The sequence below is a fragment of the Artibeus jamaicensis genome, unplaced genomic scaffold (assembly GCF_021234435.1).
Source record: "Artibeus jamaicensis isolate MK-2021 breed Jamaican fruit bat unplaced genomic scaffold, CSHL_Jam_final scaffold_847, whole genome shotgun sequence".
Taxonomy (NCBI): Eukaryota; Metazoa; Chordata; class Mammalia; order Chiroptera; family Phyllostomidae; genus Artibeus; species Artibeus jamaicensis.
In genome coordinates this window covers 28,976,887-28,991,746 of record NW_026522057.1, presented here as the reverse complement: position 1 = coordinate 28,991,746, position 14,860 = coordinate 28,976,887, and the positions used below count along the sequence as shown (strand labels likewise).

The following is a 14,860-nucleotide window of genomic DNA, read 5'->3' as shown; positions in this document are numbered from 1 at the left end:
GCTGGCCCAAATCTACCCCCACTCTGCCCTCTCCTCAGGATGCTGGCCCTTCCTGGTGCTGTGACCCACAGCCAGGCCTCCGCCACACCTGTCAGTATAAGGGAGCCGAAGGTGTGTGACCAGCACCCGGGATCACATTCTTGCCAGAGGGCCCGAGACAGGCTCAGGGCGAAGGGTGCGGGAGGCCAAGGTGGTCGGTGAGGGGAGGAGCCATCCTTCGTTAAACTCCTGGAGCCCCGCCCCAGACCGCTGCCATCCGAAGAAGACCCCGAGACCCAGGCCCAGCCTCCGGGAGCCTGGAGTCTGAGAACCGGCCTACCTGGTAACGGGCGGCCAGCCCACCTGGAGCGGGAAACATCCTGCTCACTTCATCAACCCAGCTCATCAAAGCCACGCCGATTTCCGTCACCTGACCCAGTGTCGGTCCTCGGCCCAGACGGCCGAAGGGTCTGCACCTGCCCAGAGTCTCGGGGGCGTGTGTAGCGGCGCTGGGGTGTCCAGCAGCAGGCCCTCACGCTTTTCCCTGCAAGGCGAAGTCCACGGGCCCTCCTTCCCACCTTCACAGACCGCAGGAGAGCTGCATTCACGAAGACTGACATTATTGGGGTTTAGAGACATAGCCAAGGACTTTTTCGTTGCGTCAAGTCCTAACTAGGGGAGAAAAATCTGTAGGAAATGACGTTTCGGTCCTGAAAGTCCTCAGCAGCCGCGTCTCTCCAGCCCTGGGCCAGATGGGGCTGCGACTGGACGAGAGCCCCGCCCCCACGGGGCAGTGAGCTTGCCGCCCAGAGACACCCTGTCCCTTCGCATTTCTTCTCCCCGGGCCTGGCGGCAGCAGATGGCAGAGCAAATACCATCATGTTAGTGGGGAAAACCTGCGTGGGATAATTGTGGCATACACGGCACCCTCGTTTTTCTGTGTCGTCCCCAGGGGCAGCGGGTGGAGGAGCAGCGGGGGGGCCACGGCGCTGGGTGCTGCCCCGGCCTGCAGGGTGTAGGGGGGGAGAAACTCAGCCCAGCTGGTGGGCGAGAGGCCAGGTGGGCTCAGCCCCTGTCCTGTGTCCTCACCTGTCTGTTGCTAAAGCTGCTCGTCCCCAGAAAGCTGCTTCGAGCCCCAGGTTCTGGCTCGAAGTCCCAGTCCAGCACCTGGATTTGTCTAGACCAGGAGCCCCGGGCTTCGTGAACACTGGGGCATCGAAAAGAACGTCCAGGGAAGGGCTTTCTCTGAGGGGTCTGCGACCCCCACACTGTTGGGAACCGCCGAGGGGAACCTCCCCGTTCTCTCCGCCCCGTTAGCAGACCGCTTACAAGCAAGGTTCTGACGCCTCAGCCCCGGGACTGTCCAGCTGCCGCGGGGAGTTCCCGCAGCTGTGAACACACCTGGCGCGATCGAGTGTGCCGGTGATGAGGCCCAGGCTCTCCGTCCGGCAGTCACAGACGCAGGCTGTCCTGGGTGGGACCGTCCAAGCCACACTGAGGCACCATTAGGTCATTTCACTGATTTACAAGGGGAAAGACAACGGGACACTACCATCGCTCGTGAGCCCCTCCCAGTTAGAGCCTGTCTGGTTTGTCTGTCGTTTCCGTGTGAGGCCGCCGTCCCTCGTTCTGTGCTGTCTGCCTTGGAAATGGCACCTGCAGAGCCAGTGCCTGCCCCAGGCACCTGCGCTGCCTCACCGCACGTCGCTGAGAGGCACCCACCCCAGGGCGGGCACCAGGGGGCACCTGGCAGGCCCAGAGGTACTTGGCGGGTTTGAAACCAGCTCTGGCCTCAGGGCCTCGGCCCGGTCCACCTGCCTCCCCAAGAGAGAAACCAGCCGCGATGCGTCCTCCTTTGGGGAAAGTCCCCTGGCCGCTGGGGTGTCTGGACCTTGTCCCTTCAGTGGCCCTGGCTGGGGGTCACACAGAGGCTGGGGCTCAGCACAGGAACCGGCACCCACCATGGAGCCCCCACCCCGCTCCTAGCACAGAGGGACAGGCCCCTGGGCTACGTGGCCCGTGACGTGGGGCCAACCTCTGCTCCGCTGCTCCGAGACCAGGAGGCAAAATGCTCAAAATCACAGGTGACAAGAAACTGAATGAGGGGAGTGGTCAGGACGCCCACAGCCCATACCACGAGTTTGAACCAGTCTCGTTTCAGCCGGGAAACGGCTACTCCCTCTGAGGTGGCCCCACCTGGCCCCCAGCACCGTGGCTGAGCCCAGGTGTGTGGGGAGGGGCGGCAGTCGCCCCTACTTCTGGGGCAAGCGAGCTGCAGGCTTCTCTGAAGGCCCCCCTCACCTTCAGGGCCTCGAAACAGCATTGGCTTGGGGTGAGGGGCGCGGCTCCCGGAGCTGGCCTTGGGAACCGTGGGGGCCGAGCCCGGCCGGTAGGTCCATGCTGACCACGGAGAACTCACAGAGTGCTCACTTTACAGGAACCTGGGGAAGTCCGGCCTGCGGGTCTCCTGCCTGGGGCTCGGTGAGTGTGGGGGCCCCGTGGTCCAGAGAAACCCAGGGAAGCAGGGGCTGTGGAAGGCCTGGGGAGTGGGGTGGGGAGGGGGCTGTCCCCAGAGCCAGGATCAGTGGGGCCTGTGACCATGGTAACAGGAGGGGTGCCTAGGAGAGGGAAGTGGGTGGAGGAGATACAGCCTCTTCCCTTTCTCAAGATGTGAGCCCCGTTCCTGGGTCACGATGACCCTACGGTTCCATGCACGGTGCACACTGTGCGCCCCAACACACACACACACCACCATCGAGAGAGAGGGCCTGCCCATCCTCACTCTATTTCAGGCAGATGCTCCTGCTCGGCGCCCCGCAGCCTCAGGCCCAGCACCCCAGGGAGGGGCGGGTCAGGCCCCCTGGGGCAGTTCTCTGACTTGAGCTGTGTGTCTCCTTCCAGGAACATGGGTGACCTTTGGAGGCCAGATCACTGACGAGGTAAGACGGGGCCCCAGGCCCCGGCCAGGGTGGCCCCTCCAGACAGGCGGTAAAGTTCATTCAAGACACCAGCCACACGGTGCTTCCCCAAGCCAAGGCTCCCGGCTGTTTCCCCAGGGTGCCCTGGCCTGTCCCCGCCTTGAGTGGGAAGGGTGAGCTGCAGCCGAGACGCCACCCTTAGCAGCTGGGCATGGCTTGGGGCTTCTCCAAGTACTTTAAAGTGCCAGAAACCCTGCCTCCTCATCTGCTGCATGCCGGGAAAACTCAGGGAGTGCAGGTTTTCCAAAGTGCAAAGCCCAACGAGGTCCTAAGCTGCTCCCACAGAGTGAATCTGGAGCCTCAGCGTGTGTCTGCCTGCTGAGGTGTCTGAGACGCAGGCTCTGCTGGTCTCCGCTCCACGGGGCTCCTGTTCCACGGTTCCCGCAGCCACCGCCAGCTGTGCGCCCAGCAGGCACTTGCCGTACTTGCACACACATGGGTACTTGCACATGCTCACGTACTTGCAGGGACGCTGCACCACCAGCATCTCCGGGCCCGTCCTGGAGGGGGCCCCACGTTCCCAGGCTGCTGTGCACTTGGGGACAGTGAGTGGGTGTAGAGCTCCGGCCGCCTGCACGAGCTCCTCCCATCTGCCCTACTAACCATCAGAAAGATTGCGTTTCAAAATGAATACGTGGCTTCACGGGAGACCCAGCTGCGATCGCTGGGTTAGGTTTCACAGCAAAATCTGTGCTTCCGTCAAAATCTAGTTGCCTCTAATTTGTGTTTTCGTTCCCCTTTCTTGTTAGGGCAGCAGTGGGTTCGAGAGCCCTTTGCCCTCGCTGGGAGGGTCTGGGTCTGGGTGATCTCGGGGTGAAGGTGGGAGTCACTGCGGCACAGGGGGCTGTCTCCTCCGGTCACCACAGCTGGTTCTGAGCACTTAGACGAGGAGCTGGAGCCCCAGAGCCCACACGGGCCCCGGAACAAGTCCTGTCTGCCTTGCCCCTGTCCCTTCGACAGGGCTGCTGACATCACAGGTGGAAGAGCTGTGGGAGGGGTGACTTCATCTCCACGTGTGTGAGCCACTCTGCCTGGCAGGTCCCTGTGGGGAAGCTAGAGAGCAGTGGCTGGTGGTGACCGTCCACCTAGGTGACTTTTTCACCAACAGATACTCGAGCCCAGAGAGGACTGACTAACCATCCGATGGCAGCCCCGGCTGCTCTGCCACGCCTCCATCGGGGACATAGTGACATGTGTGACGCTACTGGAAGTCGTGTCCAGATGACAAAAAGCTGGGCGGACAGCGGATGTAATAGATGACAGATTCAGGGTCCCCAAGGGTCCTGGCCGGCGACAATGATTAAGCGTGGGAGCAAGCAGCACTTCTGTGTTAAATCTTGCAGTTAGTGTCCAGAAAAATCAATATGTCAAACACAAGGGGCCTGCCTCGCCACCTTCCAATGAGAAATGCCCAGTGTGGGGCTTCAGCGGCTGCCTGCCAGGGCTGAGCCAGCGGGTGGGTGTTCCAAGTAGGCAGGGCCCCCCCCAGGCTGTGGAGGAAGCTGTGGGCTCCCCAACCCCTGGAGGCCTCTGCCCAAAGGGCATTCCCGATGGGCCCCGTGGAAGGAAGGCACAGGATCCTGCTGTGTGCCGGGCACCGCGCCCAGGTGCCAGGGAGGTCCAGAAACGAGAAACTGGTCGAAAACGAGCGTTCCGCGGCTGGACTCCACTTACGTCAGCCAGAGATGGTCCGAGGGCCAAATCTAGCCCCCAGCTATTTTTATGTTCTTAGCCTCTTCTTTTTTTAGGAAATGCATGAAACATAAAATTTGCCATTTTGGCCATTTTTTTGGTGCGGTTAAAAATATGCATAACAAAGTCTAGCACGTCAGTCGTTAAGCGTATGTGTCGTTCAATGGCATTAAGTACATCGTCTGTGCTAAGCAACCCTCACCACTGGCCTTCTCCCGGATTATCCCAGATCACCCCAAACAGAAGCTCTGAACCCAGGACTCGGTAACTCCCCAGCCCTCGGAACCTCTGACCGACTCGCCGTCGCTGTGAATTCCACAGCCCATTTCCGTAAAGTCTTAGCGGCCACGCCCACTCACCCGCACAGTGTCGGTGGCTCTTTCACGAGACAGGGCCGAGTTGAGTGCCTGCCACAGAGACCATCTGGCCCACAAAGCTTAGAATATTCACTCTCCGGCCCCCAAGAGAAAAGGCCTTCCTTCCCCTGTCCTGTGGGGTCACAGCATCCCTCATCTGGGGGGCCGTCATCCCAGGCAAGGAGGCCCCCACGGGCTGGACACAGAGGACCCCGCCGCAGAGGAGGCGGACAGTCAGCGAAGCTCAGGTCCCGTGGCCAAGGTCAGGTTTCCAGCCTCAGGTCCACTGCCCCTGCGGTGACCTCACACTGCTGCTCAGGTAGAACCTCGCCCCTCCCCCGCCCCATCCAGAGCCAAGAATTTACACTGATCATCATCACACTCAGCCCTCCACCAGCCCAGGGGGGGGGTTGTCCTCATTCCCTCCTCAAGAACTCGGGGCCTCGGGGACAGAGCTCTGGCCTCCAGCCTGGGATCTGGGGTAGCCGCACCAGGGCAGATAGGAGTCCTGGGCCCCCAGTGGTGACGACAGTGAGGGGGCCCCATCGCTCCTGAAGCGCCTTCTGCCTCCAGTTCCTGGGACTCTGACGTCGGAAGTAATGGACTGGCCACAAAACACAGGCTCCAAAACAAACACAGACTGCACCCTGGGAGCAGACGTGTGCGGAAGTTGAGTCTGAACGACCACGGAGGGAAGGCCCGTGAGAGAGCGTGGAGCCTGGGGACTATGTGATGGGGCTGCCACCCCGGGGAGAGTTTGCGTCCCCACGGCAGCCCCAGAGGAGGAAGCACGCCCCAATCACAGCGGAGAAAGGAAAGGAAGAGGACACAGCCCCCAAAACTCCCAGGGCCCCTCCTCCTCCTTCCATCCGTCAGCATCCGAGGGTCCTGCACACGTCCTTCTGGGCAGGTGAGAGGAGGCGGGCGTCCTCCGTGGCCGCCTGCTGACCTGCCTGCTCACGGAGCCCCATGTGGTCAGCTGGTGGCTGCCCAGACCTGGCTTCTGCTATTCAGCAGCACGTGGTTTCCAGAAAACTTCTCACCGTTGGCGTTAACATGCCCTGAGCTTTCCCGCTTAGATTGGGGGTGAGCTTTGGCCTGCCTGGTACCAGAATCTTCAGGGCTCATTGTCAACTTTGGAAAATCAGAAATTCTGCCACCAAAATACCCCAGAATTTTGGCTTCGCTTGAAAAACCAAGGGATCTGCTTGTACCGGGCCACCTTCCCAGGGACAGTGACTGAGCCCCCAGCCCCAGGGATCAACACCGGCCTCCAGCTTCACTCTCTATACCTGCCTGGCAGGTGGGGCTTCTGAGTGTGGTACTGGGAGAAGCTCCCAGAAGCCTCGCCCAGCTGGCTTCCTGTCCTGCAGTTTTTGAGGGCTTAAGTGTTATTCACCCCACCCTGGGCTTGCTTGATGCTCTGAGCTGAGCTGTGAGAAGCAGGGGGGTGGAGTTTGCATCTGTGGCCCTCAGGACATCTGCCCCATCCAGAGCAAAATCAGAGTCCAGAGCCCCTTCTCTCCTGGGGGATGGGAGCTGTCAATTGCAGGCAGGTTCCCCCCCCCCAACCACCACCCTGCTCCTTGATCCTTGCCCCCGGTCAGTGGCCATTCACCAGGCCCTGCCTGCAAGAATCAGAGAGACACGGGCCAGGCCCGCATGCCAGCTGCAGACGGAGTTCCTCTGCCTGCAAACAGTGATAACATCACGCTCATGGAGTTTCTGGGAAGGGCTGTGTGGACCGAGGACCACAGGACGCATTGTTCTATCTGTAGCTCGAACAATAGCTGTCCCGCCAAGGTCTGCAGCACTCCTGTGATAGGCTGTGGATGTCCTCGGTCTGCAGTCCCAAAGCCCCACAGACGGAGTGGATTAAAACAACAGAAGTTCATCCTCTCAGTGCCGAGGCCAGAAATTCAAGATCAAGGTGTTGGCAAGGCTGAACTGCGGCCCAGGCTCCAAAGGGGCTGGTCCCATCCTGCTTGCCCAGTCCTTCTGGGGGCTGCTGGCCATCCTGGGCAACCCTTGGCCTTGGAGGACACAGCACCCTGGTACCTCCCTGGCCTCTACGTGGCCTCTTCCCTGTGAGAGTGTACGACTTTGTACAACGACACCCTCGGACTGGATTCAGGGTCCACTCGTGCATTGTGACCTCATCTTAATTTAACTAACTGTATCTGCAAAGACCCCCTGTCCACCTAACGTCACAGGCTGAGGTCCTGGGTGGACATGAGCTTGAAGGGACACTATTCAGTCCAGTAGAGGTGCAAAGCCCTGTGATGCCCCAACAGAGGGGTCCCTGCTCAAAGGAGGTCACAACCCATAGCTGCCTCTTCATTCATCATCTTTCTTCTCTAGGGGTCCACTACTGGGCATGGCCTCTGCGCCCATCCCTCCGGGGGAGAGGATGGGACCCGGGGCAGGGCCTGAACCTCTTGGTGCTTCCCGGCTGCCAGGACAGTGCCACCCGAGAGCAGCCCTGGTTTCTCGTTTCAGATGGCAGAGCAGCTCATGACCTTGGCCTACGACAACGGCATCAACCTCTTCGACACAGCAGAAGTCTACGCAGCTGGCAAGTACGTGTCTTTTGTCACGGTCACAGTGGCGCAGCCACGGCTCCCCGGGCAGAGCCGGAGCTCTGCTGCCTGCGCCCTTCGTCCCGAGAGGGTTCACGCATGTGCCTCCCGCCCTGTGTGCTTGTCTAAGCTCTAAGTAGCTCCAGGACGTGTTGTTTGCATGGGCCAGAATCTCAAAACATTTGGACACTGGTCACTTGCTAAATGCCCCACGTGTCCCCACACGGAGGTGGCCTAAATCCCTCTGTGCCAAAGATGCTGTGCTAGGTGAGGGCCAAGATGAAGCTGCCCCAGGCTCTCCTGCTGAGCCCGTGACCTGCATCGGCATCGGAGCCCCGCCTACCGATGTCTTCCTGTCTCGCTGGTGCAGTGAGGGCTGTGGGGAATCAGGGCCTCTGGACCGGGGAGAGTGGGATCTGGCCAGCCGAGCACAGCAGGAAGCACTTCCCGCCTTGGCAGTGAACTTCTCTCCTCAATTATGTAGAAGCCCTCTTCTGCCAAGGCTGCTGGCTTCAGCTTTAAAGACCGACTGTAATCAAATCATCCACTCTCCTGTGTCGGGTTTCCAAAAGTCAGCTTTTGTTTGTGAAGTCATCTGTTGGCCCTCTTCCCTGCTCCTTCTGGTCCCTCCTGCCTGGGGCCAGCCGCGTTCCCATCCGCTGGCTGGCTGGCTGCACCTGCCTCCCTCTGCTCCTGCTTACTTGCCTGCCATCCGTAATGGGGCCCAAAGCTCCAGTGCTGACCCAGGGTCTGAGAATCTGACAGTCCTGGGAGCCTCCACTGGGACCCCCAAGCCCCCCCAACCCTCAGTAGCAGCTCACTGCCCCTCCTGACACCACAGCCCCTCCAAACTGGCAGCCGCTTCCCATCAAGAGAAATACTTTCCAGGCGGAGGAGCAACACCGAAGGGTCAGAGGTGAAGGCCAACTTGGGAGCCACGCCCACAGCCCTGCCCTATCCTCAGCACCCTGGCCGGTTCCCGCCCCACTCCTGCGATTTGGCCGCCCACGAGGGCATGCCAGGGGCAGTTCGGGGCCGCCTCCGGCAGCTGCAGACCGCCCAGCCCCTGCGTCGGGCCGGCACACAGCATTCCACAACAGCATCACTGTGTTACTGTCTTCACTCCCCCCGCCCCCGTTAAGGGGCACCCAGGGTGGGGACAAGCACACTGGGTCCTGCCTCTCCGAAGCCCCTTGGGAGAAGCTAAGGACTCGGGGAGCAGCTTCCTGTGGGTGGTCGTGGCCCCTGGAGCCCTCCGCTGCAATGGCCTCTGAACCCGCCTGCTCACCCCCATCAATGCCTCAGCGCCCTCGGCCACCCACACAGGGAAGCCAGGCGCTGTGCCAGGCACTGTCCCTCTCGCTAACCACAGTGCCATTTGCAGAGCATGCTGAGTCCCCCTGCTTGTCATGCTGACACTAAATTGGGCGCTTCCCAAAGGGCTGGAGGATTTCTGTGCCCTGCTGGGCGGTGCCAACCATACCACGCAAGCAGCAGGCTTTGGTTGTCTGTCTGCTCTCCTGCACCCCAGGACCGCAGCTTGCTTTTCTCTCTCCCCTCCTGACCCTTTGTCCCCCGCATGAGGGACCGAGGAACAAAGGAGCAGGGCAGGTGCATCTCTGTGTGCGTGGACCATAAACAAAAGAACTTTCGGAGCCTGTGCCAAACCGCTTGCCGACTAGAGCCATTATCTCCGAGTGGATGACTCAGGCGCTTTTAGAGTTGGAAGGCAGCCCTGGGTATGGATCAGGCTCCCTCGGTTGTTTGTGCTCAGAAACATTTGCTACAAGCAAAAAGTTCTTCAAAGTTAAAAATTTAAAGGTCCATCACTGCAGTACCAAGCAGGGCTGGAGCAGTGCCTGGGACGCCGGCTGGCCCGAGTTGGGCGTGGGGCCCCACGTGATGCCAAACGGCACAGACAGCGGTCGGCGGGGCGTCTGTCTCCCCCTGTTCAAAAGCAAGAAACGAGGACCAGCTCCCCCAAACACACACACGCATGCACACACGCATGCCCTGGAGCATCCTGCTGGAGACCCAGCCCTGGCCCTGAGTACGAGTCGTTGTCTCTGAAAGCAGATGAATAATTTATCTTCTAAAAAACATTTTTTATCCAGAAACCGCCCATGTAGCGCTGCCAAGCGTCTTCCCGGTGGACCTCCAGGGGGCCGGGAATGGGGTGCTCAGACAGCGCGTGGACATGTGCCACAGCCACCTTCTCGGGGGCTCTTCTCTGCACGGGCTGCCCGAGCAAACGTGGGCACGAACAGCCTGGGTGTCTGGCCCCAGAGGGGACCGAGGGGCCGGCTGTCACGCTGGGGCGGGCTGGAATGACGTCTCCATGCCCTGTCTTTCTCGCAGGGCAGAAGTGGTTTTAGGAGACATCATCAAGAAGAAGGGATGGAGGTAATGTCTGCCGTGTCTGTGGCCGGGGCCCAGACGCACCCCCAGGGAAGGGCCCGAGGAGCTGGAGGGAGGGAAGGGGCTCCGTGAGGGGCACACACGTCTCCCTCGGGCCCCACACCTGACTTTTCAGTTGCATGGTTAGGGAGTGGCACCTGTGGGCTGTGTCCTGATGCCGCGGGGAGCCCCAGAGTCCATGGTGGCCCACCGAGAACACGGAGTGACAGAGAGTGCCCCATTTCACACCGGGGGTCCCGGATAAAAGGGGTGCTCAGACGCCTATGTGAGAGCTGAAGACCGTCGGGGTGGGAGGACCCCGGGAGGGACTAGGCCCAGTAACACGCCTCCTTCCCCTGTGTTTACAGACGCTCCAGCCTCGTCATCACCACCAAGATCTTCTGGGGAGGAAAGTAGGTGTTGCCTCGGCAATGGCAGCCCCAAACCCACCCAGGCTCCTGACTGAGGAGGCTGGGGAGTGGGGGCATCTTCCTCCCGGACGGCCGGGCACCCCGGGAGGATGGGCCCCATTCTGTCTCGTCCCCGGTGCCCAAAGCCGGTGGGCTGGCCTTCGTGCAGCCTCTGCCCTGGCTGGCGCCATCCCTAGGAAGGGACGTCAAGTTCCAGAAAAGTGGCATCGGCTGCTTCTGTCTTTTATTCAAACCTTGCTTAATTTTTTAACTTCATGGATGTTTTTTGTTTTTTTAACTACAAAGGTAATATTCCAAAATTTCTGGAAAACACAGAAAATCTGTGAACCGCCCATACCGCTCACTGCAGGTCCCTGGACCACAGACACCCCTCTCCAACCCTGGTGTCTAGTTCATGTTCTCTCTGGGGCTGGACAAAACCAGTGCCCTGGGAACTGTGAATGTGATTCCTTCTTAATCTTTGCCAAAACTCTGAGCCCAGCAGAAGAGCAGGTTGCACACAGAAGCCGCCCTCCTCCCAGGGTGGCCCGGGCCTCCTGCAGCCACCCCGCAGCAAACCCCGCGGACTCGTGCGCTTGTCCCGGAGGTGGAGCCCGTGTGCACGGGGCCTGCGCTGACCTGCTCTGTTTGCCTGATGGGTGCATCGGAAACATGTCCCCCAAACCGCTCGCAACGCCACGCACACTGTCGCCTGTTTTTCAGAGCAGAGACCGAGAGGGGCCTTTCCCGGAAGCACATCATCGAAGGTGAGGGGCTCCGGCACGTCAGGGGTCCGAAACCCACGGGGCCCCTCTGGGTGCCAAAATGAGGGTGCCCACCCCCTTCCGATGATACGGCACAGGGCCCCGGGCCGGGGGACGACACCCAGCGCTCTGGCCCCATGTCCTCGGCACTGCGCCTCTGCTCTTCTCATCCACCCTCACTTCCGTCCTGGCCTTGCCGCCCCGCAGCCCCCCCACTCCACTCTGCAGCTGCGCTAGGAGCCATGGCCAGGTGCTGGCTCACGACAGCTGCGCTTCAGGCTCCATCGGCCGGCCTCAGGGGCCCCTCCCGCTCCCTGCAGGGTAGCCTGCCCAGCTACCCTGTGGGGCCACCAGGAAGCTGAGGGTCCCCCTTCATTCAGTCACAGGACATTTGGCCTGCAGACCTTCCACATCCTCCTGACCCAGCCGAACCCTGTTGGTGGTGTGTCCACATTCTGCCCTGGCTTTCCACGATCCCGGGTGGCAATGGCCCACATGTGTCCCCAAACCTTTCCCCTTATCCCTTTCATCTCTGGCTCAGGCGAGGCCCCAAAAGTCTGAGAAGACAGTGACCACCCCTCCCAACCCCACCCCCAGGTCTGAAGGCCTCACTGGAGCGGCTGCAGCTCGAGTACGTGGACGTGGTGTTTGCCAACCGCCCGGACCCCAACACGCCCATGGAAGGTAGGTTCTCTGTCGCGGGCAGGAAGTTCTGAACCCGAGACTCGGAGGGCCGTGGGCACAGGCCCGCTGGGCACCCAGGTCCCAGGCCAGTGGCCAGGAGGCCAGGCCAGGTGGGAGGTGGGGAGTGGGCTGTGGGGGACCTGAGCTCTGCCTCCGACGCCCTGCCCTCCCCAGGTGCACCCTGGCACAGCTGGGCCCACACCTGACGCACACCTGGGTCCCCGCCCCTCCTGGTTTAGAGCTGCGTAGAACGTTCTCTCAGCTGTTAATACTTTGTAACTAAATGGAGTCACAACATGATGACTCGTTGCAGATGCTTCCTTCTTGTCAGTCCTCCTCCCGGGCAGCTTCGGGGTCTTTGCTCTGCTAACTGGGAGGAGAAATGCCGCACGGGCTCTGAGAGCGGTTTTGGTTTCTTAGGCGCTTATTCATTCTTTCCGCCCCTGCACTCTCCGCCCTCCTGTCCCCCCCCCCAACTTCCTGCTTCCAGTGTCTTCCCATTTCTGCTCTACTGTGGCAGGGACTTGGAAAAATTCAGTCATGTTCAGTCGTTTTTCCTTCTTTTGTTGATATATGCGCATGCGCGTGTGTGTGTCTGCGAGTGCTTTTTTTTTTAAACTAAACAAGCATTCGGCGAGAGTGATTTGTGCCTCCCTCCCGTGCCCTGCGTCACAGCACGCCTCTCCGTGTCCCCACAGCTATAAACTCTGGTCTCTTTAAATCTTTCTTTTATCACCAGGGGACCCATTTAGTTCCTCCAAGTCCAGGACATTCATCATAGAAGGTACACCGTGCCCTGGGCCGACCATTGACTCCTGTGTCTGAGCTGCATTTTATGAGACAGGGGTTTTATTTACACGACTCCCCCCCCCCCCCGCTGACGAACCCCTCCATAAAATGCATCAGGGAACCACGAGTGCCCTCTGGGAACACCTTGCCAGTGCAGGGAAAGGCCCCCCAGGCCACGCTGCCGTTTCGTTCCTCCGTCCTTCTGTGCATGTCCCCCGACCCCCCGACCCCTGCCTGGCCTTGCCGCGATCCTTGGGGCAGCCAGCGTCTGCCAGGGCTTCCTCGTGATTTGGGCGTGCTACGGTCAGGGCCTGAAAGCTTGACCCTCGATGGGCTGGGGGAGGCCCGGTTCCCAGCGGGGCACACACACCGGGGACCCCAGAATACGCGCGGATCTTGTCTACTCCGTAGCTCACGTCCGCTAAGCTCCTGCCCCAGCCGGAAGCAGCAGGGAACCCTGGGGTGAGCCTCCCCTGGCACAGCACGCAGGCTCCTATGGAGCGCCCTGGCTGGTGCGGCACTCCTTACCCTGGGCGCACTGGGCCAGCTGCCACTCCCGGCCCTGGCTGTGTGGCCTGACCCTCCCCCCACACTGAAATGGAACATTGTCCCCCTTGAAGAACACCTACACGAGTCAGGAAACTCTACCCCAGGGCGACCTTTGCCTGCCCCTAAGCTAAGATTCCCCCAGGTCCCCACACCACGGCAGCCTTGGTCTCCCCGGGGATTGGGCTGTGTTCCACGGTGGCAGGGCTCCCGCCTGCCAACTGGCACTGCCACCTGACCCCTCCCATGTATTATTTGTGACACAGCAGGAGATGCCAGGGGTTTGGGTGGCAGCTGCAAGGATTTGGCCCTCCTGCTTCTGTCCAATGGCATTAAATATTGAGTCGAACGGGTCCATTTCTGAGGCCACCGACATCATGCTTGGGCAGAAGGGCAGAGTGCCATGCTGCTGTGGGTGGGCCCCACACCCGGCCGGCCACTGCCCTGGACCCTCCAGGAGCCCAGGAGCCTGTGCCCCGGCCCCCTGCCCCCTGGGGCCAGCGCAGGCTCTCGCAGGCTGCCACTATGGCCTTGACCCCCAGGTGCCGATGGACTCCCCTCTGCATGGGAGGGACTGCACTGCGCGGTCCCCTTGTGAAGGGGCAGGCAGCCGTGCCGGGGAGACAGGCTGGGAAGGGGGGGGGGCAGGAGCGTCCTCGGCTTCCCAGCTCCAGCATGTGGGCCTGAGCCTTGGCTGAAAGGAATCGGCACTTTCGCTGCATGGTCGCAGGTGCCCCAAGTGTTTCTGAAGGACCTGGCACGAGGAGCCAGGCTGGGCGCCTGGGCTCGGGGTGTGGATGTGGGCAGGTGCCTTCCTGGGACCTGCAAGCCTCTCCGGCCAGACACTTCTGTCCTTCACATCGACCAGTGTCAGCAGTTAACGGGGTAGCCCAATGCGTGCTCCCCTGCCAGCCAGCCCTCCTCCCTGGGATGGGCAAAGAGGAACCCAGGCCTTGACCTTGGTAGGGAGGGAGGACAGGGCCTGGCCTGAAGGTGTGGAAGCCCCGGTATGGTTTTTTAGTGGTCCTGGGCGAGTCCACTGAGACCACCACCCTGGAAGCCCCGGCCACCATAGCCTTCTGAAGGCGGGGACCGCAGCCAAGGGTCAGCGTCATGCCTGGTTTTAGAAACACTTGTTCGTCCCCTCCACTTCCCGCTCTGCCTCGGGCAGTCGGACTTGCAAGCACTGTATGCGGCTTGGTAAAACCCTGGGGGCGCCGCCCTCACCCCAGTGCACCGACACGCTGGGGACTTAAATGTATGAGGCCGGGTTCTGCTTTTAAAATCACAACATCCCCACGAGCTGAGACAGCCTAGACCAGATTTCTCAGAGCCTTTCCTGAGTTGCAGGAGGACTCACGATGCAGGCGGGGGCGGGTCCCTGCTCTCTCATTCGAAAGGAAGGTCCAGGGTTTCAGCAGTTCGTTCTCAGCTACGCGGTGTCTGTTCAGTTTGTCCCTGGAGAACATGGAAACTGGCCGTCCTGCTGCAGGCTGGGGGCCCGCACCGGAGACCCCCGCTGTCCTGTGTTGGGGGACAGGCTCCAGCCCGGGCCTGGCCCAGACGGGGCTGTCCACGTCACCTCTGGCTCTTCTCGACGCAAGGGGAGCTGAAGCCCGCAGCCCTCACCTCTGGGACCCCCCCTGGCCCCACGGCACATCCTGTGTCCCTACCGAAGCCATTGTC

The 14,860-nt window shown here is 61.0% G+C and overlaps 1 protein-coding gene across 9 annotated transcripts in view; it reads left to right on the top strand.

The window, feature by feature from the left end:
- The window catches only part of KCNAB2 (potassium voltage-gated channel subfamily A regulatory beta subunit 2), a 61,522-nt gene that overhangs the window by 39,415 nt on the left and 7,247 nt on the right, over window positions 1–14,860 (top strand). For all 9 annotated transcript variants that reach the window (XM_053660590.1, XM_053660587.1, XM_053660586.1 and 6 more), the window contains 7 exons: window positions 2,417–2,460; window positions 2,881–2,918; window positions 7,505–7,584; window positions 9,943–9,987; window positions 10,350–10,394; window positions 11,115–11,158; window positions 11,753–11,839. In XM_053660590.1, the coding sequence (XP_053516565.1) occupies window positions 7,505–7,584; window positions 9,943–9,987; window positions 10,350–10,394; window positions 11,115–11,158; window positions 11,753–11,839 (301 nt within the window). In that variant the 5' untranslated portion in view covers window positions 2,417–2,460; window positions 2,881–2,918. The remainder of the gene's footprint in view (window positions 1–2,416; window positions 2,461–2,880; window positions 2,919–7,504; window positions 7,585–9,942; window positions 9,988–10,349; window positions 10,395–11,114; window positions 11,159–11,752; window positions 11,840–14,860) is intronic.